The sequence below is a fragment of the Mobula hypostoma genome, chromosome 17 (assembly GCF_963921235.1).
Source record: "Mobula hypostoma chromosome 17, sMobHyp1.1, whole genome shotgun sequence".
NCBI classification, from domain to species: Eukaryota; Metazoa; Chordata; class Chondrichthyes; order Myliobatiformes; family Myliobatidae; genus Mobula; species Mobula hypostoma.
Window position 1 is genome coordinate 68,355,055 of NC_086113.1, and position 24,804 is coordinate 68,379,858.

The following is a 24,804-nucleotide window of genomic DNA, read 5'->3' on the forward strand; positions in this document are numbered from 1 at the left end:
TTTTCAGAATGTCAGGCAGTGACTAGTGGGGTACCGCAAGGCTCAGTGCTGGGACCCCAGTTGTTTACAATATATATTAATGACTTGGATGAGGGAATTAAATGCAGCATCTCCAAGTTTGCAGATGACACGAAGCTGGGTGGCAGTGTTAGCTGTGAGGAGGATGCAGGGTGACTTGGATAGGTTAGGTGAGTGGGCAAATTCATGGCAGATGCAATTTAATGTCGATAAATGTGAGGTTATCCACTTTGGTGGCAAAAATAGGAAAACAGATTATTATCTGAATGGTGGCCGATTAGGAAAAGGGGAGGTGCAACGAGACCTGGGTGTCATTGAAAGTGGGCATGCAGGTACAGCAGGCGGTGAAAAAGGCGAATGGTATGCTGGCATTTATAGCAAGAGGATTCGAGAACAGGAGCAGGGAGGTACTACTGCAGTTGTACAAGGCCTTGGTGAGACCACACCTGGAGTATTGTGTGCAGTTTTGGTCCCCTAATCTGAGGAAAGACATCCTTGCCATAGAGGGAGTACAAAGAAGGTTCACCAGATTGATTCCTGGGATGGCAGGACTTTCATATGATGAAAGACTGGATCGACTAGGCTTATACTCGTTGGAATTTAGAAGATTGAGGGGGGATCTGATTGAAATGTATAAAATCCTAAAGGGATTGGACAGGCTGGATGCAGGAAGATTGTTCCTGATGTTGGGGAAGTCCAGAACGAGGGGTCACAGTTTGAGGATAGAGGGGAAGCTTTTTAGGACCGAGATTAGGAAAATCTTCTTCACACGGAGAGTGAATCTGTGGAATTCTCTGCCACAGGAAACAGTTGAGGCCAGTTCATTGGCTATATTTAAGAGGGAGTTAGATATGGCCCTTGTGGCTAAAGGGATCAGGGGGTATGGAGGGAAGGCTGGTACAGGGTTCTGAGTTGGATGATCAGCCATGATCATACTGAATGGCGGGGCCAGCTCGAAGGGCCGAATGGCCTACTCCTGCACCTATTTTCTATGTTTCTATGTTTCCTGTCTTCACCTTCCCTTTATTCCACTGTCCTTTCCTATCCAAAACCTTCTCAACCCCCCCCCCCACCCACACCACTTTATTCTGACTTCTGGCCCCTTTCTTTCCGGTCTTGATCAGCCTGAAATGTTAACTGTTTATTTTCTTTGATAGATGTTTCCTGACCAGCTGAGATGCTCCAGCATTTTGTGTATGTTGTTGAATGTGAATATGGATGAGCTGGTTAGTAAGTAAGTTTGCTGGCACAAAGATTGGTGGGTTTATACAGGGTGAAGAAGGGCATAAAGTGATACCATGGGATATCACTGATCCCCTTCGACTGAACCAAGAAGATTCAGTCACTCAGCATTCAAGATAGGGTGGTAAATTGGATTGGACGTTGGCTTTGTGGGAGAAGCCAGACAGTGGGAGTAGATGCTTGCATCTCTGACTGGAGACCTGTGACTGGTGGAGTGTCAGGTATATCAGTGATTTGGATGATAATGTGGTTAAGTGGATCAGCAACTTTGCGGATGACACCAAGATTGGGGTTGTAATGCCCAGCAAGAAAGACTATCAGAATTTGCTTTGGGATCTGGGCCAGCTGGATAAATGGGCTAAAAAATGGTAGATGGAACTTAATGCAGACTGGTGCGACGTGTGCTTCAGTAGGACCAAACAGAGTAGATGTTCCACAGTGAATGGTCGGGCACTGAAGATCGCTGTAGAACAAAGGGATCTGGGAGAACAGGTCCATAATTCATTGAAACTGGCATCACAGGTAGATGGGGTTGTAAAGAAAGTTTTTGGCACATTGACCTTCACAAATCAAAATATTGAGTACAGGAGATGGGATGTTGTGTTAAAGTTGTATAAGACATTGAGTCCTAATTTGGAGTATTGTGTGCTGCTTTGGTCACCTACATACAGGAAAAACGTATATAAGCTTGAAAAAAAAATGGAGAAAATTTACAAGGATGTTGCTGGGGCTGGAGGATCTGAGTTACAAGGAAAGATTGAATAGAGATTGAATAGGTTAGGACTTTATTCCTTCTAACATAGAAGACAGGAGAAATTTGATAGAGGTATACAAAATTATATAGGGTAAATGCAAGCAGGCTTTTTCCACTGAGGTTGGGTAGGACTACAACTAGAGGTCATGGGTTAAGGGTAAAAGGTGAAAAGTTTAAGAGGAAGATGGATGAGACTCGGGTTTAATATCACCTGCATATCTCATGAAATTTGTTGAGCGGAAATTTCTTCGCTCAGGATCGTGAGAGTGTGGAACGTGCAAGTTCGCTTTCAAATGTTTTCAGAGAAGTTTGCATAGGTATTTGGATGGTAGAGGTATGGAGGACAATGGTGCAGGTCTGCTGGGAGTAGGCAGTTTAAATGGTTTGGGATGGACTGGATTGCCGAAAGAGCCTGTTTCTGTGCTGTACTTTTCTATGACTCTATATCGATCAGTTATAAATATGGGCAAAAAAATGGAGTTTAATCCAGATGTGTGAGGAGTTGCACATGGGTCAAATGTAATGGGAAAAGTTCATGGTAGTGCCCTTAACGACATTAATGTTCAGGGGGATCTTGAGGTCCAAGACTATATCTCCCTGAAAGTGGGAATACAGAAGCTGGAGTTGTAAATAAGGGATATAGTATGCTTGCCTTCGTTGCTAAGGGCATTGTATATGAGAGTAAGGAGATCATGCTACTGCTGTATAAAATTTTGCTCAGACTGTAATCAGAATACTGCATGTAGTTCTAGTTAGCCCATTATAGAAAGGATGTCCAGGGGTAGAAAGCCTCAGAAGAAGTTTACCAGGATACAACCTGGATTAGAGGGAATTAGCTTTTAGGAGATTTTGAAAACATTGGCTTGCTTTCTGTGACTGTTGGAGCTGGTGGTAGTTTATAAAATTGAGAAGCATGGCTTTAAGGTAAAAAAGGGTAATTTAAAGTAGGAAGGCAAGGAAAGTTTTAAAATTCTGAGCGTGGTTGGTGCTGGAAGTGACTGCCAGGTGTATTTATGGAAGGAAATGTGATAATGGCATTCAAGAGGCCTTTTAGATAGGCATATGATTATGCAGGGAATTAAAGTATATGGAACATATTGTGGTAGAAGGAATTAGTTTAATTTGGTATTGTGCTTGGCTCAGATGTTGTGGGCCCAGTGTCCTGTATTAGACCATAAGACAATAAGATATAGGAATGGTTCCCTCTTAGCCCTAATCTCTTCCCTTCTCCCTGTACCCTTACATTCCCTGTACCCTTACATTCCCTGACTAATCAAGGATCTATCAACCTCCGCCTTAAATATACCCAATGACTTGGCCTCCACAGACGCCTCTGGCAATGAATTCCACAGATTTGCCACTCCCTGGTGAAAGAAATTCCTCCTCATCTCCATTCTAAATAGACGTCCCTATATTATGGATGTCCTAAATGGAATCCCCCCTAGATTCTCCTCCATAGGAAACATCCTCTCCACATCCACTCTATTGAGGCATTTCGACATCCGATAGGTTTCAATGAGATCTCCCCTGTTCTTCTGAATTCCAGTGAGTACAGGCCCAGAGCCATCAAATGCTCCTCATATGATAAGCCTTTCAATCCAGGAACCATTTTTGTGAACCTCCTTTGAACCCTCTCTAATGTCAGCACATCTGTTCCTAGATAAGAGGCCCAAAACTGCTCACAATACTCCAACTGAGTATCACCAGTGCCATATAAAGCTTCAACATTGCAACCTTGCTGTTATATTCTAGTCCTTTTGAAATGAATGCTAACATTGCATTTGCCGTCATCAACACCAACTCAACCTGCAAATTAACCTTTAGGGAATCTTGCACAAGGACTCCCAAGTCCCTTTGTACCTCGGATTTTTGAATTTTCGAATTTTCTCCCGTTTAGAAAATAGTCCAAAGTACATGATCATTCACTTCCCGACATTGTATTCTATCTGCCACCTCTTTGCTCATTATCTTAATCTGTCTAAGTCCTTCTGTACTCCATCTGCTTCCTTAACACTTCCTGCCCCTCCACCTATCTTCGTATCGTCCGCAAACTTTGCCATCAATTCTGTCATACAGATCTTTGACATGTAATGTAAAAAGAAGCAGTCCCAACTCAGATCTCTACTGGAATACTACATCTCGGATGTATCTATTCTATCCTTCCAGATTGCTCCCAGAAACTCCAGCCATTACTGCTCTGCCATCATCTCTGCTAGTATTCCCTTCCAGTCAAGTTTGGCCAGCTCCTCTCTCACACCTCTGTAATTCCCTTTATCCTGCAAGATAGAGAAAGTAGCAAGCCGGATGGACAAAGAAGAGGCAGTGGATGTCGTTTACTTGTATTTCTAGAAGGCATTTGATACGGTGCCACACATGAGGCTGCTTAACAGGATAAAATCCTGTGGCATTACAGGAAAGATACTGGCATGGATAGAAGAATGGCTGGCAGGCAGGAGGCAGAGGGTGGGAATAAAGGGGGCCTTTTCTGGTTGGCTACCAGTGACTAATGGTGTTCCTCTGGGGTCAGTATGGGACTGCTACTTTTCACATCGTTTTGTCAATGATTTGGATAATGGAATTGCTGGCTTTGTGGCAAAGTTTGTGGATGATATGAAGATAGGTGGAGGGGTGGTAGTGCTGAGAAAGCAATGTGATTGCAGCATGACTTAGGCAGATTGGAAGAATGGACCAAAAAGTGGCAGATGGAATACAATGCTGGGAAATGTATGATAATGCATTTTGGTAAAAGGAACAATAGTATGGACTATTATCTAAATGGGGAGAAGGATGTGTAGTCAGTGGAGAGAGTCCAGAGGAGGTTCACGAGGATGATTCTGGGAATGAAGTAGTTAACATATGAGGAGTGTTTGGCAGCTTTGGGACTGTACTTACTGCAATTTAGAAGAATGCAGGGGGGATCTCATTGAAAAATACCGAATGTTGAAAGGACTAGATAGGGTGGATGTGGAGAAGCTATTTCCTCTGGTGGAGGTATCCAGAGCTGGAGGGCACAACCTCAAAATTGAGGCTTTTTAGAACAGAGGTGAGGAATAATTTTTTTTAGCCAGAGAACAGTGAATCTGTGGAATACTCTGCTACAGACTGTAGTGGAGGCTAAGTCTGTGGGTATATTTAAGACAGAAGTTGTTAGTTTCCCGATCAGTCAGGGCATCAAAGGATATGGTGTGAAGGCAGGTGTATGGGGTTGTGGGATCTAGGATCAGCCACGATGGAATGGCTTGGACTCGATGGGTTGAATGGCCTAATTCTGCTCCTCTGTCTTATGGTCTTTTCTGATTATATCTTGTCCTTCTCATATTGCAGGGTGAATTTGATCACTGCCCCGTTGTACTGCTGTCAGATCAATGTGTCTTGTCACTTCTTTTCTTGTCCTTCTGACATAGTTGAAATGAACCATGTTGAGCCATTATTGACCAGCACAGAATATTGCCTTTCAGATGTGTAATGTTTTTAATTTAAAGTGGTTTATATTTTTATGTAGCCACTACCTATGAACACCACAAAGCTACAACCTAGCTCTCATAAATATTAGTAAATTCAAATAAGAACCTGTTTTAAAAAAAAAAATCCCTGTAGGGTAAGGTAGGGTACTGACATGGATAGAAAATTGGTTGGCAGACAGGAAACAAAGAGTAGGGATTAACGGGTCATTTTCAGAATGGCAGGCAGTTACTAGTGGGGTACTGCAAGGCTTGGTGCTGGGACCGCAGCTATTTACAAACGTTTGTACAATATACATTAATAATTTAGATGAAGGGATTAAAAGTAACATTAGTAAATTTGCAGATGACACAAAACTGGGTGACAGTGTGAAATGTGAGGAGGATGTTATGAGAATGCAGGGTGACTTGGACAGGTCTGGTGAGTGGGCAGATGCATGGCAAATGCAGTTTAATGTGGATAAATGTGAGGTTATCCACTTTGGTGGCAAGAACAGGAAAGCAGATCACTATCTGAATGGTGTCAAGTTAGGAAAAGGGGAAGTACAACGAGATCTGGGTGTCCTTGTTCATCAGTCACTGAAAGTAAGCATACAGGTACAGCAGGCAGTGAAGAAAGCTAATGGCATGTTGGCCTTCATAACAAGAGGAGTTGAGTATAGGATCAAATAAGTCCTTCTGCAGTTGTACAAGGCCCTAGTGAGACCCCACCTGGAGTACTGTGTGCAGTTTTGGTCTCCAAATTTGAGGAAGGACATTCTTGCTATGGAGGGGAATGTAGCGTAGGTTCACTGGGTTAATTCCAGGGATGGCGGGAATGTCATATGCTGAAAGATTGGAGCGACTGGGCTTGTATACACTGGAAATTAGAAGGATGAGAGGGGATCTGATTGAAACATATAAGATTATTAAGGGATTGGACATGCTGGAGGCAGGAAACATGTCCCCAATGTTGGGGGAGTCCAGAACCAGAGGCCACAATTTAAGAATAAGGGGTAGGTCATTTAGAATGGAGTTGAGGAAAAACTTATTCACACAGAGGGTTGTGGATCTGTGGAATGCTGCGCCTCAGAAGGCAGTGGAGGCTAATTCTCTGGATACTTTCAAGAAAGAGTTAGATAGAAGCTCTTGAAGATAGTGGAGTCAAGGGATATGGGGAGAAGGCAGGAACAGGGTACTGATTGTGGATGATCAGCCATGATCACAGTCAATGGTGGTGCTGGCTCGAAGGGCCCAATGGCCTACTCCTGCACCTGTTGTCTATTGTTTATTAATGTAACCTTCCCTTAGTAATCAGACATCATTGCTTCTTAACACAGGCTGCCAATTTCACCATGGGAGGCCATTTAAGATAATTTCTAAGGAAACTGACAAGTAGTTGCTTCTACTGAAACTTGTGCAATGATGCTCCATTAAACAATGAGACATCCACTGATATTTCAAGCACATTAAAAACAGTCACTAAATGTGGAACATTCTGATTCTGTACCTTTGCAACTAAGCAGGGGAAGTCTATATGTAAATGTTCATCTAAGTTGGCGTTCTTCAACAGTCATTCATTACAGTACTGGCTACTGCATTAAATGACTTTGTCCTTTTCAGTTTAAAGATGAAATAAGCTTCTGAACATCTGTAAAAATGGAACCCATTTCAACTGGGGATGGTCCATAGCATCATGGTAATTTATTTCTTTATATGCTTCACAGCTGAGTGCACTCACTATTGTAACATAGTAAACAATGAATGTGCACAATGATGTACTGAACTTGCAAATGTGATTCTCTCCATGAGCAGCAGTCTAGTTTTCTGAATCGAATATTGCCTGAATTGTGTGACTGCTGTCTCTTCAGCTGCAGCAACTGAGTTTACCAGTTGGCCCAGTTTTGCAGAGAGGTGACTTGGAAAATGTTTACCAACTACAAGAACCAGAACAAGCCACTATCAAGTTTAAAATGCATATTATTTCTCCTAGGACGCACTGGACAAAAACCTTCTCCTGCATTAGTTGGTTTGATTGGAGAATTGCTTCAGAAGGACCCTTCCGAAAGGTTTGGATGAATTGAGGTTTTAAGAAAAGTCATCCTATTGTGAAATATGTGATTGTTACTGCAGTATTTATTTCAAGTGGGCTTGTAGTTTGTCGTAGATTCAAGATTCAGTTTAATGTCATTTCCAGTACACAAGTGTAAAGGAGAATGTAATAAAGAAATATGTGTATATGTATGTCAGAACATACATACATAGGGAGTGGGACAAATGGTCCATGAGCAAGGTGGGTAAGATCATGCATTATGTTACTGGCCTTTCTTTATATACAGTGGCATGCAAAAGTTTGGGCACCCCGATCAAATTTTCTGTTATTGTGAATAGTTAAGTGAATAGAAGATGAACTGATCTCCAAAAGTCATAAAGTTAAAGATAAAACATTCTTTTCAACATTTTAAGCAAGATTAGTGTATTATTTTTGTTATGTAGAATTTTAGAGTGGAAAAAAAGGAAAGGAGCGCCATGCAAAAGTTTGGGCACCCCAAGAGAGTTGAGCTCTCAGATAACTTTTACCAAGGTCTCAGACCTTAATTAGCTTATTAGGGCTCTGGCTTGTTCACAGTCATCGTTAGGAAAGGCCAGGTACGTATTTGGTTTCAATTCCGAAAATTTTTCGATCTCAATCAATTTGGGCTTGCGATTCCTATTTTAGGTAACATATTCTTCCCTCCCTCTTCCACTGACCATGCCTTTCAAATTTGGAAGACTAATGGTATTTCACGGTTTTTGGATTTATTTTTAGATGGTTCCCTTATGTCTTTTGAGCAATTATCTAACAAATATAACTTACCAAGAATACATTTTTTTAGATATCTCCAAGTTAGAAATTTCCTAAGTACTATACTCTCTTCCTTTCCGACGCTACCTCCTACATATATTTTAGACACTATAATTAACCTTAATCCATGTCAGAAAGGTGTAACAGCTATTATTTATAATACTATTATGAAACTTAGGAAAGCTCCATTTGATAAGATTAGGTCAGATTGGGGAAAGGAATTGGGTCTTATTATTCCGGTGGATGACTGGGCGCATATTTTACAACTAGTTAATACTTCCTCTATTTGTTCTAAACACTCCCTAATTCAATTTAAATTTGTCCATAGAGCACATATGTCTAAAGATAAATTAGCTCGTTTTTATTCTCATATTAACCCTTTGTGTGACAGATGTCATGGGGAGATAGCTTCCTTAACTCACATGTTTTGGGCCTGTCCTACTCTGGAAACTCTTTGGAAAGATATTTTTAATATTATTTCCAAGGTACTGAATATAGATATTTCTCCCCATCCTATTACTGCTATCTTTGGATTACCTAAAATTTGCAGTAATCTTTCCCCTTCAGCCCGTAGATTGATTGCATTTCTTACTTTAATGGCGAAAAGATGTATTTTACAACATTGGAAGGAGATTAATACTCCAACTACATTCTTTTGGTTTTCCCAGACGATACTATGCTTAAATCTGGAGAAAATTAGAAGTAATCTTCGTGATTCTTCAGTTAAATTTGAACAGACTTGGAGATCTTTTATTCAACATTTTCATTTAATGTAACTTTTTTCTTTCTCTGGCCATATCTACATTCCCTTCTTGCTTTTTAACTGTTTTTAATGGAGGTCGAGTTTGAGGACGTGATTGTTTTAAGTTGTTTAACTCTACTTGATACCTAGTTAGCCCATTGCTTTGCTTTGCTTTTTAGTTTAGTTGCATGGTGGGTTTTTTTCCTTATTGACATGTTTGAAAATTGGTATACTATTATATTACCTGGTTATTTTATCTCTTAACTGCACTGTTCGTACTAATTTTTTTTTGTATTAATATCTCTTGTAAAGTTATATTGCAACTGTGTATCAGTGCCTATATGGTTTACCTTTTGTGTACTAATTCAATAAAAAGATTTAAAAAGAAAGAAAAGGCAAGGCCAGGTGATGCAAATTTCAAAGCTTTATAAATACCCTGACTCCTCAAACCTTGTCCCAACAATCAGCAGCCATGGGCTCCTCTAAGCAGCTGCCTAGCACTCTGAAATTAAAATAAATGATGCCCACAAAGCAAGAGAAGGCTATAAGAAGATAGCAAAGCATTTTCAGGTAGCAGTTTCCTCAGTTTGTAATGTAATTAAGAAATGGCAGTTAACAGGATCAGTGGAAGTCAAGTTGAGGTCTGGAAGACCAAGAAAACTTTCCGAGAGAACTGCTGGTAGGATTGCTAGAAAGGCAAATCAAAACCCCCATTTGACTGCAAAAGACCTTCAGGAATATTTAACAGACTGTGGAGTGGTGGTGCACTGTTCTACTGTGCAGCGACACCTGCACAATTATGATCTTCATGGAAGAGTCATCAGAAGAAAACCCTTCCTGCGTCCTCACCACAAAATTCAGCGTCAGAAGTTTGCAAAGGAACATCTAAACAAGCCTGATGCATTTTGGAAACAAGTCCCGTGGACTGATGAAGTTAAAAGAGAACTTTTTGGTCGCAATGAGCAAAGATATGTTTGGGGAAAAAAAAAGGTGAAGAATTTCATGAAAAGAACACCTCTCCAACTGTTCAGCATGGGGGTGGATCGATCATGCTTTGGGCTTGTGTTGCAACCAGTGGCACGGAGAACATTTCACTGGTAGAGGGAGAAATGAATTCAATTAAATACCAGCAAATTCTGGAAGCAAACATCACACCGTCTGTAAAAAAGCTGAAGATGAAAAGAGAATGGCTTCTACAACAGGATAATGATCCTAAACACACCTCAAAATCCACAATGGACTACCTCAAGAGGCGCAAGCTGAAGGTTTTGCCATGACCCTCACAGTCCCCTGACCTAAACATCATCGAGAATCTGTGGATAGACCTCAAAAGAGCAGTGCTTGCAAGACGGCCCAAGAATCTCACAGAACTAGAAGTCTTTTGCAAGGAAGAATGGGCGAAAATCCCCAAACAAGAATTGAAAGACTCTTAGCTGGCTACAGAAAGCGTTTACAAGCTGTGATACTTGCCAAACGGGGTGTTACTAAGTACTGCCATGCAGGATGCCCAAACTTTTGCTTCAGGCCCTTTTCCTTTTTTGTTATTTTGAAACTGTAAAAGATGGAAATAAAAAAGTAATCTTGCTTAAAATATTAAAGAAATGTGTCATCTTTAACTTTATGCCTTCTGGAAATCAGGTAATCTTTTACTTGTTTAGCTATTCACAGTAACAGAGATTTTGACCGGGGTGCCCAAACTTTTGCACACCAGTGTATGTCATTGGTGGTGAGTGTGCTGGTGATGTGGTTTTCACAATCCGTCTTTCATCTCCAGCTCTCTTTGGCTTCCTCACAAAGTAGAGGTGTTGGAGAGCTTTCCTGATTGTGTGGAATATGTTTTGGGAATTAGACTGCATGACAATTGTGATACTATCTCATTTGCATGCATTCTTCTATTCCTTTTGTATCTAAAAACCTGTGCAAATCCCAGTGCAGTTGTATCTGCGTCCTCCAACTCCTTGGCAGCCTGTTCCAGAAAACTGCCACCCTCTGTGGACAAAATACTACCTCAATTTCTTTTAAATTTCTCCCCCTCACCTTAAACTTCTGCAGTCCAGTTCTTTCTTCCCCGTCTTGGTGGTAAGGAAGGCATAGTGGGTTTTCTTTTTAATTATCAATGCCCCATTACAGGAACGATGTGGAGGCTTTGGAGAAGGTAAACTTCTCCTGCACAAAAATGCTGCCTGGATTTGAGTGTCTGTTAGACAGAGAAATTGGATAAACTTGAGTTGTTATCTCCTGCACCTTGGAGGCTCAGGGGAGACGATGGAAAATTATAAAATTAGGAGAAGCTTTGGGAGTGTTTTTATTATACTGTACTACCTTTTCAAGTTTAATGCTATCTTTAAACTTAATACAGATAATACTCTTCCTGTTCCGTTCATGATTAAAAAGAGCAGGATCTTAAAACTGACCCAGGGGAAACATCACTGAAAAATTTTGCACAGAATTCCTTGTACTTCAGTGGTATGAATAGAGATTATTCTTCTTAATTTACAGGCTAACATGGAGTGGCTTATTGGAGCATCCTTTCTGGCAAAGGTCCTTTGCTGGATTTGAAAAGGCCTTCAGTGATAATAAGAACAGCAGCATCAGCATGAGGTTAGTAACAGGGTGGGGTGGGGTGGGGTGGGGTGAGGGTTATTAATGTCATACTCACAGAATTGCCCAGTTATTTGGTTCCTTTCCTTTTGAAACTTTCTGAATGGGGATGTTTTCCTCAATATCAAAAAAAATCCTGTTGGCCTTAAATATTATGTACCAATTTAATGCTTAATAATTCAAGTTAATTTTAACACAATTGTAATTTTTTAGTGCATTTGTAGTGATAACTTTGGATATCTTATAGTTAAGAAATATGAATAACAAAGTGACGAAACACACTACATTATTCTGTAAGGCTGGAAAGTTGGAATTTTTATGAACTTTAGGACTGTTAAAAAGTGGAGAATGTTATGACTAAGCTGCCAGATTGTTGTGATGTCTGTGTACAAATGTGTTGCTGTTGCTATGGTGTTTTCTTTATTGTTGCCTGGTTGATGTTATTACTGAGTGTTTAGTCACGGGAATTTACAATGGGATTTCCCTATATTGAACCAGAACTTGATTATACAGAAATATTGTAATAACATTAGCTGGGCAAGATTGGATTTAAACATTTTTGGAGGATGTTGCCCCTCTCGCCCACCCCTTTGCCCCTCTTGCAAACCCATCCGTCTCCCTTGCTTCCCCCGACAACCTTGCTCCCCCCCCCCGACAGCTTCAATCACCACCTTTGGAGATGACTCCCTCGCTGTCCTCTGTCTCTCCGCCTCACCCTCTCTGTCTTACTCGCCCCCTCCCTGCGACACTCTTGCCCGCCCCGCCACCCTCAAATGCCCGCCCCCCCAACCCTCTCTGCCCCCCCCCGGTACAAAAGTACAAAGGAAGTAATAGTATAAGCAATCTTACATATTTGTGGCTTCACCTATGTGGTGACATGCATGTACTCTGATAATAAATTCTACTTATTTCTTCAACGGTTTGATCGGAGTGCAACTGCGCAAACACATGGACGTCAACCAGTGAGAACAGTGAGAAGAGTTTAAAAGGAGAGAGCCTTATAGAGCGGGCTCAGAGGAGTAGGCGACGGAGTCAAGGGAGACAGAGTAGGAAGGCTTTGGCTCAACGGGGCTTAGGTGTTAATGGGTTGAGGTGAGGCAGGTTACCTGAGTAGAATACAGACAGGAAGAATGTGTGTGAGGCCAGTGTTCTGTGCTCGGTGTCAGATTGGGAAGTTCGGGAGACTCCCAGCCTCCCAGATGTCCACATCTGCGTCAGATGCGTCGAGTTACAGCTCCTTAGTGACCATGTTAGGGAACTGGAGCTGAAGTTCGATGACCTTCGTCTGGTCAGGGAAAGTGAGGAGATGATAGAGAGGAGCTATAGGTAGGTAGTCACACCGGGGCCTGGGGAGACAGATAAGTAGCTAACAATCAGGAGAGAGAAGGGCAGGAGTCAGAGGCCAGAGAATACCCCTGTGGCTGTGCCCCTTGACAATAAGTACTCCTGCTTATTGGGGGGACAGCCTACCTGGGGGAAGCAACAGTAGCCGCGCTTCCGGCACAGAGTCTGGCCCTGTGGCTCAGAAAGGTAGGGAAAGGAAGAGGATGGCAGCAGTGATAGGGGACTCTATACTTAGAGGGTCAGACAGGCGATTCTGTGGACACAGGAAAGAAGCACGGATGGTAGTTTGCCTCCCAGGTGCCAGGGTCTGGGGTGTTTCTGATGGCGTCCAAGATATGCTGATGTGGGAAGGAGAACAGCCAGATGTCATGGTACATTTTGGTACCAACGACATAGGCAGGAAAAGGGAGGAGGTCCTGAAAGCACACTACAGGGAGTTAGGAAGGAAGTTGAGAAGCAGGACCACAAAGGTAGTAATCTCGGGATGACTGACTGTGCCACGTGACAGTGAGTATAGGAATAGAATGAGGTGGAGGATAAATGCTTGGCTGAGGGATTGGAGCAGAGGGCTGGGATGCAGATTTCTGGATCATTAGGACCTCTTCGGGGGCAGGAGTGACCTGTATAAAAAGGATGGGTTGCACTTGAATCCCAGGGGGACCAAAATCCTGGTGGGGAGGTTTGCTAAGGCTATCGGGGAGAGTTTAAACTAGAATTGCTGGGGGGTGGGAACCGAACTGAAGAGACGGAGGAAGAGGCGGTTGGCTCACAAATAGAGAAAGCTTGGAGACAGTGCGAGAGGGAGGATAGGTAGGTGATAGAGAAGGGACGCGCTTAGACCGATGGTTTGAGATGTGTCTATTTTAATGCAAGGAATATTATGAACAAGGTGGATGAACGTAGAGCGTGGATCAGTACTTGGAGCTATGATGTTATGGCCATAACAGAGACTTGGATGGCTCAGGGGCAAGAATGGCTACTTTGAGTTTGCTTTAGATGTTTCAGAAAGGACAGGGGGGGAGGCAAAAGAGGTGGGGGCGTAGCACTGTTGATCAGAGATAGTGTCACGGCTGTAGAAAAGGAGGAAGACATGGAGGGATTGTCTATGGAGTCTCTGTGGGTGGAAGTTAGGAACAGGAAGTGATCAATAACTGTACTGGGTAACACACACAGAAAATGCTGGTGAACGCAGCAGGCCAGGCAACATCTCTAGGAAGAAGTACAGTCAATGTTTCGGGCTGAGACCCTTCGTCAGGACTAACTGAAAGAAGAGATAGTAAGAGATTTGAAAGTGGGAGAACTCGGCTGAGAAGTGGCAGATGGAGTTCAACCCAGATGTGTGAGGTGGTTCATTTTGGTAGGTCAAATTTGAAGATGGAATATAATATTGGTAGTGTGGAGGATGAGAGAGATCTTGGGGTCCGTGTCCCTAGGGGACACAAAGCTGTTGCACAGGTTGATAGTGTTGTTAAGAAGGAATATGGTGTGTAGGCCTTCATCAACCTTGGGATTGAGTTCAAGTACTGTGAGGTATGTTAGTTAGACCCCACGTGAAATACTGTGTTCATTTCTGGTCACCTCATTACAGGAAGTATGTGGATACTATAGAGAGAGTGCAGAGGAGATTTACAAGGATGTTGCCTGGATTGCTTGGATAATGCCTTTTGAGAATAGGTTGAGTGAACTTGGCCTTTTCTCCTTGGACTGACGGAGGATGAGAGGTGACCTGATAGAAGTGTATAAGGTAATGAGAGGCATTGATTGTGCGGATAGCCAGAGGCTTTTTCCCAGGGCTGAAATGGCTAATATGAGGGAACATAATTGTAAGGTGGTGGAAGTAGGTATGGGGGATGGGATACCAGAGGTAAGTGTCTCACACACAGAGTGGTGCATGCATAGAATGCACTGCCAGTGACAGTGGTAGAGGTGGATACAATAGGGTCTTTTAAGGGACTCTTAGGTATATGGAGATTTGAAAAATAGAGGGCGATGTGGTAGGGAAATTCTAGGCGGTTTCTGGAGTAGGTTATATAGTTGGCGCATCTTTGTGGGCCGAAGGGCCTGTAATGTGCTGTAGATTTCTTATGTTCTATGTTCTATCTCTGATGTTCTGGAAAGAAAATCCACATCCTGAACAGATGCAGCGGAGACGATGGAACTGAGAAAAGGGAATAGCTTTTTTTTCACTGGAGATGGGTGAGAAGAGGTATAGTTAAGATTAATGTGGGAATTAGTACGTTTATTTAAGATGCCTGTATTAGTTTGTCTCCAGAGATGGAGACAGAGAGATTGAGAAAGGAGAAGATGGTGTCGGAAATGCAGAGAAAGGGGAGGGAGGTGTCAGAAATGGAAAAGAATCAGAAATTCTTGTTCCAATATGGTATCTTGTATTGAAGAAACACAACAGGACTGTCCAAGTAATAAGAGGCTGGGGAAGTTATTTGGAAAAAACAATTGATGAACAGGATTAAGTGCACTTAGAAATGTGACCAATCAAAAAGTGTCTGCTTGATTTTATTAGCAGGAGACCCTATGTGATGAATTTGATTGACTTTTTGATGAGATAACAAAATAGACTCATGACGTTTTTGTAATATACTTAGATTACAATAAGTCCTTTGAGGAGAGTCCACATTAGAAACTGGTGGAAAGGTTGCAAGTTGTGGTATCCAAGGCAAATTATCATAATAGATCCAAAAATTGGCTTGTGAATAGGAGGCAGATGATGATAATGGAAGGTTATTTTGTGATTGGAACCCAGTGAGCAGTGGGGAGCCATTTACATCTGAGGCTTGAATCCCTTTCATTTGTTACATTAATTCACAATTTGTATATCAGTGTCGGAGTATGATTAGTAAGTTTGCAAATGCCCTAAAATTGGTAGTGTTGATGTTCAAGAGGATAGTCACAGGTTACAGGATGATAGTGATTACTTGTTTAAATGGGCAGAGCAATAACTGATGGAATTTAATACTGCTAAGTGCACATTATGCTGCTTGCAAGAGTTGACACTTATCAATGTGGGGCCCAAAATTTGAGGAGTAACCTCGGTGTTTAAGTCCAGAGTTTCCCGAAAGTTACAGCACAGGTGGTGAAGAAGGCGCATACTGTGTTTCATTAGCTGGGTCAAAAATACAATAATGGGAAATGGTGTTGCAACTTAATAAAATTTGATCTCACAGAATTTGTGTGAAAAAATGATAAATGTTTTTAATGTTTTTCTTGATACATGCACTGATGAAAATTTTGTGTTGTACAAAACTGTGATATAGTTAGTTTTTAAGGAATACGACCCAACCACCCCCTACCCTACCTGTATTGGTGCAAGGTATGCATGAGATTCTATAGGTGCTGCAGGTCTTGAGCAACACACACAATGCTGGAGGAACTCAGCAGGTCAGACAGCATCATGGAAGCAATGAACTGTTCATGTTTGGATGGTCTTGGCATGAATCATTGACTGTTCATTTCTCTCCATAGGCCTGCCTGACCTGCTGAATTTTTCTCACATTTTTTGTATGTTGGTTAGAGGTACAGCTAGTTTGTGTGCATCTCTAGTATCTTAATTTAGAATCAGAATCAGCTTTATTATCACTGGCGTGTATCGTGAAATTCGTTAACTTAGCAGCAGCTGTTCAATGAAAAACATTGTATACCAGAAGAAAAAATAATGAAATAATAAATAAAAAGAAATAAATCAATTACAGTATACATATATTGAATAGATTAAAAATTGTGCAAAAAACAGAAATAATATATTTTTAAAAAATGAGGTAGTGATTACAGGTTCAATGTCCATTTGGGAATCGGATGACAGAGGGGAAGAAGCTGTTCCTGAATCGCTGAGTGTGTGCCTTCAGGCTTCTGTACCTCCTACCTGATGGTAACAGTGAGAAAAGGGCATGCCCTGAGTGCTGGAGGTCCTTGATAATGGACACTGCCCTTCTGAGACACCACTCCTTGAAGTTGTCCTGGGTACTTAGTAGACAAAGTACCCAAAATGGAGCCGACTAAATTTATAACTCTCTGCAGCTTCTTTCGGTCCTGTGCAGTAGCCCCCCCACCCCCCATACCATATAGTGATGCAGCCTGTCAGCCTGTCAGAATGCTCTCCATGGTACTATAGAAGTTTTTGAGTGTACCTCTTCAAACTCCTAATGAAGTATAGACGCTGTCTTGCCTTCTTTATAACTGCATCGATATGTTTTGGACCAGGTTATGTCCTCAGAGATCTTGACACCCAGCAACTTGAAACTGTTCACTCTCCCCACTTTTAATTCCTCTGGGCATTGGTATGTGTTCCTTCATCTTAACCTTCCTGAAGTCCCCAATCAGCTCTTTAGTCTTACTGACGTTGAGTGCCAGGTTGTTGCTGCAACGCCACTCTATTAGTTGGCATGTCTCTCCTGTACACCCTCTTGTCTCTATCTGAGATTCTACCAACAATGGTTGTATCATCAGCAAATTTACAGATGGTATTTGAGCTATGCCTAGCCACACAGTCATGGATATAGCCTGTGGTTTCATCAGCTTTTTCATCATATCATAGAAGTCCATCCAATTGGTTGAAAGTTGGTTTCTGTAGTAATGAGGTTAGAGTTGTAGAACACTACAGCACAGCAACAGGCTCTTCGGCCCATTTAGTCTGTCCTGAACCATGAATCTGCCTAGTCTCATCGACCTGCACCTATACCCTTCCCATCCATGTACCTATCCAATTTTCTCTTAAGTGTTGAAATCGAACCTGCACCCACCACTTGCACTGGCAGCTTGTTCCACACGCTCGTGACCCTCTAAGTGAAGAAGTTTCCCCTCATATTCCTCTTAAACATTTCACCTTTCATCCTTAACCCATGACCTCTAATTGTATCCCATCTGACTTCTGGAAAAAGCCTGCTTGTATTTACTCTTATCCATACTTTACATAATTTTGTATACCTCTTTCAAATCTCCTCTCACTCTCCTATGTTCTAGGGAATAAAGTCCTCACCTATTCAACCTTTTGCTATAACTCAGTCCCGGCAACATCCTTGTAAATTTTCTCTGCACGCATTCAATCTTGTTTACATCCTTCCTGTAGGTAGGTGACCCAAGTTAGGCTTTACCATCATCTTATACAGTTTCAACATAACACTCCAACTCCTGTACTCAGTATATTGATTTCTGAATGCCAATGTGCCAAAAGCTTTCTTTATGACCCCATTTACAGTGCCAGTTTCAAGAAATTATGGATCTGTATTCCCACATTCTTTTGTTCTACCTGACACTTCAGTGTCTTAGCATACACTGTTTAAATCCTGCTCTGCTTTGTCCTGACAAAATTAACACCTTACATTTGCCTACATTAAATTCTGTTTGCCATTTTTCGGCCTATTTTTCCAACTGGTCCAGATCTTGCTGCAGGCTGTGTTGGTCTTCCATGCTGTCCGCTACACTCCCAATCTTGGTGTTATCTGCAAATTTGCTGATCCAGTTAACCACATTATCATTCAGATCGTTGATATAGATGACAAAGAGTGGAGCCAGCACCAAAGAGTGGCTTCCAGTCAGAGAGGCAACCATCTAGTACCACTCTCTGGCTTTTCCCACAAAGCCAATTTTTAATCCAATTTACCACCTCATTTTGAATGCTAAGCAACTGAACCTTCTTAGCAAACCTCCCATGTGGGACCTTGTCAATGGCCTTGATAAAAGTCCATGTAGACAGCATCCACTGCCTTGCCTTCACCAAGTTGCCGAGTAACGTCCTGGAAAAATGATCAGATTGGTTAAACACGACCTACCAGAAAGGATTTGATAAGGTGCCGTGTAAGATTTATCAATAAGATAGGGATTCGTAGAATTGGGGGTGACATATTAGCATGGATAGAGGATTGGTTAACTAATGGAAAGCAGAGAGTTGGGGTACATGGGTGTTATGCTGGTTGGTAATTAGTGGTGAGTGGTGTGCTGCAGGGGTCAGTGCTGGGCCCGCAACTGCTCACGATTTACATTAACGATCTAGAAGAGGGGACTGAGTGTAGTGTATCGAAGTTTGCTGATGGTACTAAATTGAGTGGAAAAGCAAATAGTGCAGAAGATGTGGAGAATCTGCAGAGAGATATGGATAGGTTAAGTGAGTGGGCAAGGATCTGGCAGATGGAGTACAATGTTGGTAAATGTGATGTCATCCACTTTGGAAGGAGAAGTGGAAGAGAAGATTATTAGTTAAATAGTAAAAAATTGCAGCATGCTGCTGTGCAGAGGGACTTGGGAGTGCTTGTGCGCTAATCACAAAAGGTTGGTTTGCAGGTGTAGCAGGCTGTCAAGAAGGTAAATGGAATGTTGGCCTTCATTGCTAGAGGGATTGAGTTTAAGAGCTGGGGGGTTATGCTGTAGCTGTACAGGGTACTGGGGAGGCCTCACCTGGAGTACTGTGTGCAGTTCCTGTCCCCTTACTTGAGGAAGGATACACTGGCTTTGGAGGCAGTGCAGAGGAGGTTCACCAGGTTGATTCCAGAGATGAGTATATTAGACTGTGAGGAGAGATTGAATCACCTGGGACTGTACTTGTTGGAAATTAGAAGAATGAGAGGAGATCTTGTAGAAACATATAAAATTATAGTGAAGCAATGCTCTACTACCAGATGAACTCAATGCTTTCTATGCACGCTTTGAAAGGGAGAGCACAACTACAGCTGTGAAGATCCCTGCTGCGCCTGATGCCCCTGTGATCTTCGTCTCAGAGGCTGAGGTTAGGCTGTTTTAAAGAGAGTGAACCCTTGCAAGGCGGAAGGTCCTGGTGGAGTACCTAGTAAGGCTCTGAAAACCTGTGCCAATCATAGAAACATAGAAAACCTACAGCACAATACAGGCCCTTCAGCCCATAAAGTTGTGCCAAACATGTCCCTACCTTAGAAATTACAAGGCTTACCTATAGCCCTCTATTTTTCTAAGCTCCATGTACCTATCCAAAAGTCTCTTAAAAGACCCTATCTTATCCGCCTCCACCACCGTTGCCGGCAGCCCATTCTACGCACTCACCGCTCTCTGAGTAAAAAACTTACCCTTGACACCTCCTCTGTACCCATTCCCCAGCACCTTAAACCTGTGTCCTTTTGTGGCAACCATTTCAGCCCTGGGAAAAAGCCTCTGACTATCCACACGATCAATGCCTCTCATCATCTTGTACATCTCTATCAGGTCACCTCTCATCCTCTGTCACTCCAAGGAGAAAAGGCCGAGTTCACTCAATCTATTCTCATGAGGCATGCTCCCCAATCCAGTCAACATCCTTGTAAATCTCCTCTGCACCCTTCCTATAGCTTCCACATCTTTCCTGTAGTGAGGCGACCAGAACTGAGTACAGTACTCCAAGTGGGGTCTGACTAGGGTCCTATATAGCTGCAACATTACCTCACGGCTCCTAAATTCAATTCCATGATTGATGAAGGCCAATACACCGTATACCTTCTTAACCACAGAGTCAACTTGCACAGCAGCTTTGAGCGTCCTATGGACTCGGACCCCAAGATCCGTCTGATCCTCCACACTGCCAGGAGTCTTACCATTAATACTATATTCTGCCATCCTATTTGACCTACCAAAATGAACCACTTCACACATATCTGGGCTGAACTCCATCTGCCACTTTTCAGCCCAGTTTTGCATCCTATCAATGTCCCACTGTAACCTCTGTCAGCCCTCCACACTATCCACAACACCTCTAACCTTTGTGTCATCAGTAAGCTTACTAACCCAGCCCTCCACTTCCTCATTCAGGGTCCCAGAACAGATCACTGAGGCACTCCACTGGTGACTGACCTCCATGCAGAATATGACCCGTCTACAACCACTCTTTACCTTCTGTGGGCAAGCCAGTTCTGGATCCACAAAGCAATGTCCCCTTGGATCCCATGCCTCCTTACTTTCACAATAAGTCTTGCATGAGGTACCTTATCAAATGCCTTGCTGAAATCCATATACACTACATCTACTGCTCTTCCTTCATCAATGTGCTTAGTTACATCCTCAAAAAATTCAATCAGGCTCGTAAGGAACGACCTGCCCTAGACAAAGCTATGCTGACTATTCCTAATCATATTATACCTCTCCAAATGTTTGTAAATTCTGCCTCTCAGGATCTACTCCATCAACTTACCAACCACTAAGTTAAGACTCACTGGTCTATAATTTCCTGGCCTATCTCTACTCCCATTCTTGAATAAAGGAACAACATCCGCAACCCTCCAATCCTCCGGAACCTCTCCCGTCCCCATTGATGAAGCAAAGATCATCGCCAGAGGCTCAGCAATCTCCTCCCTTGCCTCCCAGAGTAGCTTGGGGTACATCTCATCCGGTCCCGGCAACTTCTCCAACTTGTTGCTTTCCAAAGGCTCCATCACATCCTCTTTCTTAATATCTACATGCTCAAGCTTTTCAGTCTGCTGCAAGTCATCGCTACAATCACCAAGATCCTTTTCCATAGTGAATATTGAAGTAAAGTATTCGTTAAGTACCTCTGCTGTTTCCTCCGGTTCCATACATACTTTCCCACTGTCACACTTGATAGCTCCTATTCTTTCACGTCTTATCCTCTTGCTCTTCACATACTTGTAGAATGCCTTGGGGTTTTCCTTAATCCAGTCCGCCAAGGCCTTCTCATGGCCCCTTCTGGCTCTCCTAATTTCCTTCTTATGTTCCTTCCTATTAGCCTTATAATCTTCTGGATCTCGAACATTATCTAACTCTCTGAACCTTTTGTAAGCATTTCTTTTCTTCTTGACTAGATTTATTACAGCCTTTGTACACCATGGTTCCTGTACCCTACCATAACTTCCCTGTTTCATTGGAACGTACTTATGCAGAGCTCCACACAAAAATCCCCTGAACTTTTGCCACATTTCTTCCATACTTTCCCCTGAGAACATCTGTTTCCAGTTTAAGCTTCCAATTTCCTGCCTGATAGCCTCATAAATCCCCTTACTCCAATTAAACACTTTTCTAACTTGTCTGTTCCTATCTCTCTCCAATGTTATTGTAAAGGAGATAGAATTATTATCACTATCTCCAAAATGCTCTCCCACTGAGAGATCTGACACCTTGACCAGGTTCATTTCCCAGTACCAGATCAAGTAGAGTCTCTCCTCTTGTAGGCTTATCTACATACTGTGTCAAGAAACCTTCCTGAACACACCTAAGAAACTCTGCCCCAATTAAACCCCTTGCTGTAGGGAAATGCCAATCGATATTTGGGAAATTAAAATCTCCCATCACAACAACTCTGTTATTTTTACACCTTTCCAGGATCTGTTTCGCTATCTGCTCCTCCATATCCCTGTTACTATTGGGCGGCCTATATAAAAAAAAACACCCTGTAAAGTTATTGACCCCTTCTAGTGGGAGTATTCAAGGACATTTTCAACTTCTTACTGCTACAGGCGGAAGTTTCCACTTGCTTCAAAAAGGCAACAATTATACTAGTGCCTGAGAAGAATAACGTGGGCTGCCCTAATGACTATCGCCCGGTAGCACTCACATTGACAGTGATGAAATGCTTTGAGAGGTTGCTCATAACAGACTGAACTCCTGCCTCAGCAAGGACCTGGAGCCATTGCAGTTTGCCTATTGCCACAATAGGTCATCGGCAGACGCAATCTCAATGACTCTCTACACGGCTTTAGACCACTTGGGCAACAAACACCTATGTCAGGATGTTGTTCATTGACCGTAGCTCATCATTTAATACCAACATTCTCACAATCTTGATTGAGAAGTTGTAGAACCTGGGCCTCTGTACCTCCCTCTGCAATTGGATCCTCGACTTCCTAACTGGAAGACCACAATCTATGCAGATTGGTGATAACATATCCTCCTCGCTGATGATCAACACTGGTGCACTTCAGGGGTGTGTGCTTAGTCCACTGCTCTACTCTCTATATGCACATGACTGTGTGGCTAGGCGTAGCTCAAATGTCATCTATAAATTTGATGACGATACAACCATTGTTGGTAGAATCTCAAGTGGTGACGAGAGGGAGTGTAGTAGTGAGATATGCCAACTAGTGGAGTGGTGTCGCAGCAACAACCTGGCACTCAATGTCAGTAAGACGAAAGAGCTGGTTGTGGACTTCAGGAAGGGTAAGACGAAGGAACACATACCAATCCTCATAGAGGGATCAGAAGTGGAGAGAGTGAGTAGTTTCAAGTTCCTGGGTGTCATGATCTCTGAGGATCTTACCTCATCCCAACATATCGATGTAGTTATAAATGTAACTCTCGCTGCGCGATGTGTCCCCTGTTACAAATCAGTACCCCGAAATAACAAACAGTATACAATATGTGATTAAGTGATTAAGCTTTATAACTCTTACTTTGACTATATGGTCAGTAGAGAAACGAAATAAAAATCAGGTTTATTTTTTATTATTTTTGTTTTTCTCTTCTATATTATGTATTGCATTGAGCTGCTGCTGCTAAGTTGACAAATTTCACGTCACATGCACAGTTCATAGGGATAATCAAGCACAGTTCATAGGGGTAATTCAGGACCCTGCCACACTTTCATGTATTGATAAAGGAAACTTTCCTGAGTACATTTGACAAACTCTATCCCATCTAGTCTTTTTATAGTATGGGAGTCCCAGTAAATATGTGGAAAGTTAAAATCACCTACGATGACAATATTATGTTTCTTGCAACAGTCTATGATCTCTCTACAGATTTGCTCCTTTAAATCCTGTGGACTTTTTTGAGGTCTATAATGTAATCCCATTAACGTAGTCATACCTTTCTTATTCCTCAGTTCTACATCAGGGTCTTGGCCTGAAATATCGACTCTACTCTTTTCCATAGATGCTACCTGGCCTGCTGATTTCCTCCAGCATTTTGTGTGTTGCTTTTGTACAGGTCTTAGCTTCTCTGCAAGAGAGCCCAAAGATTCAACATTCTGAAGTCCTCTCTCCTGCACCATCTCCTTAGCCACATGTTAAATTGTATGATTTTCATATTTCTGGCCTCACTAGCACGTGACATAGGTAGCAGTTCTGAGATCACAACCATGTAGGCTCTGTCCTTTATCTTAGCACCTAACTACATGAACTCACTTTGCAGGACCTCGTCACCTGTACTACCGACATGGACCATGACCTCTGGCTGCTCAACTCCCCACTTACGAATGCTTTGAACTTGATTTGTGATGTCCCTGACACCAGAGAGGCAACATAGCATCCAAGATTCTCGTTCTTATCCACAGAACCGCCTTTCTATTCCCCTAACCAACAAATCCAGTATCACCACTGTTCAGCTCTTTGTCCCAGTTCCCTTTGGAGCCACAGAGCCAGACTCAGTGCCATGGACTTGACTGCTGTGGCTTTCCTCTGTTGGGTCCTCTCCCCCAGTGCTATCCAAAATAGTATACCTGTCGTTGAGGAGAATGGCCACAGGGGCACTCTGCACTGGCTGTCTAACCTTTTCCCCTTTCTTACGGTCGCCCAGTTACCTTGGGTATAACTACCTTCCTGTAAGCCCTGTCTGTCAACCTCTCAGCCTCCCAAATGATCCAGAGTTCATCCAGTTCCAGCTCCAACTCCTTAACACGATCTGTTAGAAGCTGCAGCTAGATGCACTTCTTGCAGGCATAGACATCAGGGACACTGGAGGTTTCCCTACCTTCTCACATACGGCAAGAAGTGCATTCAAATACCCTGTGGGGCATTCACAGTGCTCTAAATGTGCAATAAGAAAGAAAGAATAATAACAGAAAGAAATCTTCCTACAGCTTTCGCTTCTCTGTACTCTGTACACTGGCCTAATCACACAGTGACCACTCCACTTAAAT

The 24,804-nt window shown here is 42.5% G+C and overlaps 1 protein-coding gene across 6 annotated transcripts in view; it reads left to right on the top strand.

Moving 5' to 3' along the window:
• ulk4 (unc-51 like kinase 4) overlaps positions 1-24,804 on the top strand; it is a 755,583-nt gene that overhangs the window by 36,040 nt on the left and 694,739 nt on the right. For all 6 annotated transcript variants that reach the window (XM_063070087.1, XM_063070088.1, XM_063070093.1 and 3 more), the window contains exons 8-9: positions 7,448-7,523; positions 11,541-11,642. In XM_063070087.1, coding sequence (XP_062926157.1) covers positions 7,448-7,523; positions 11,541-11,642 — 178 coding nt within the window. The remainder of the gene's footprint in view (positions 1-7,447; positions 7,524-11,540; positions 11,643-24,804) is intronic.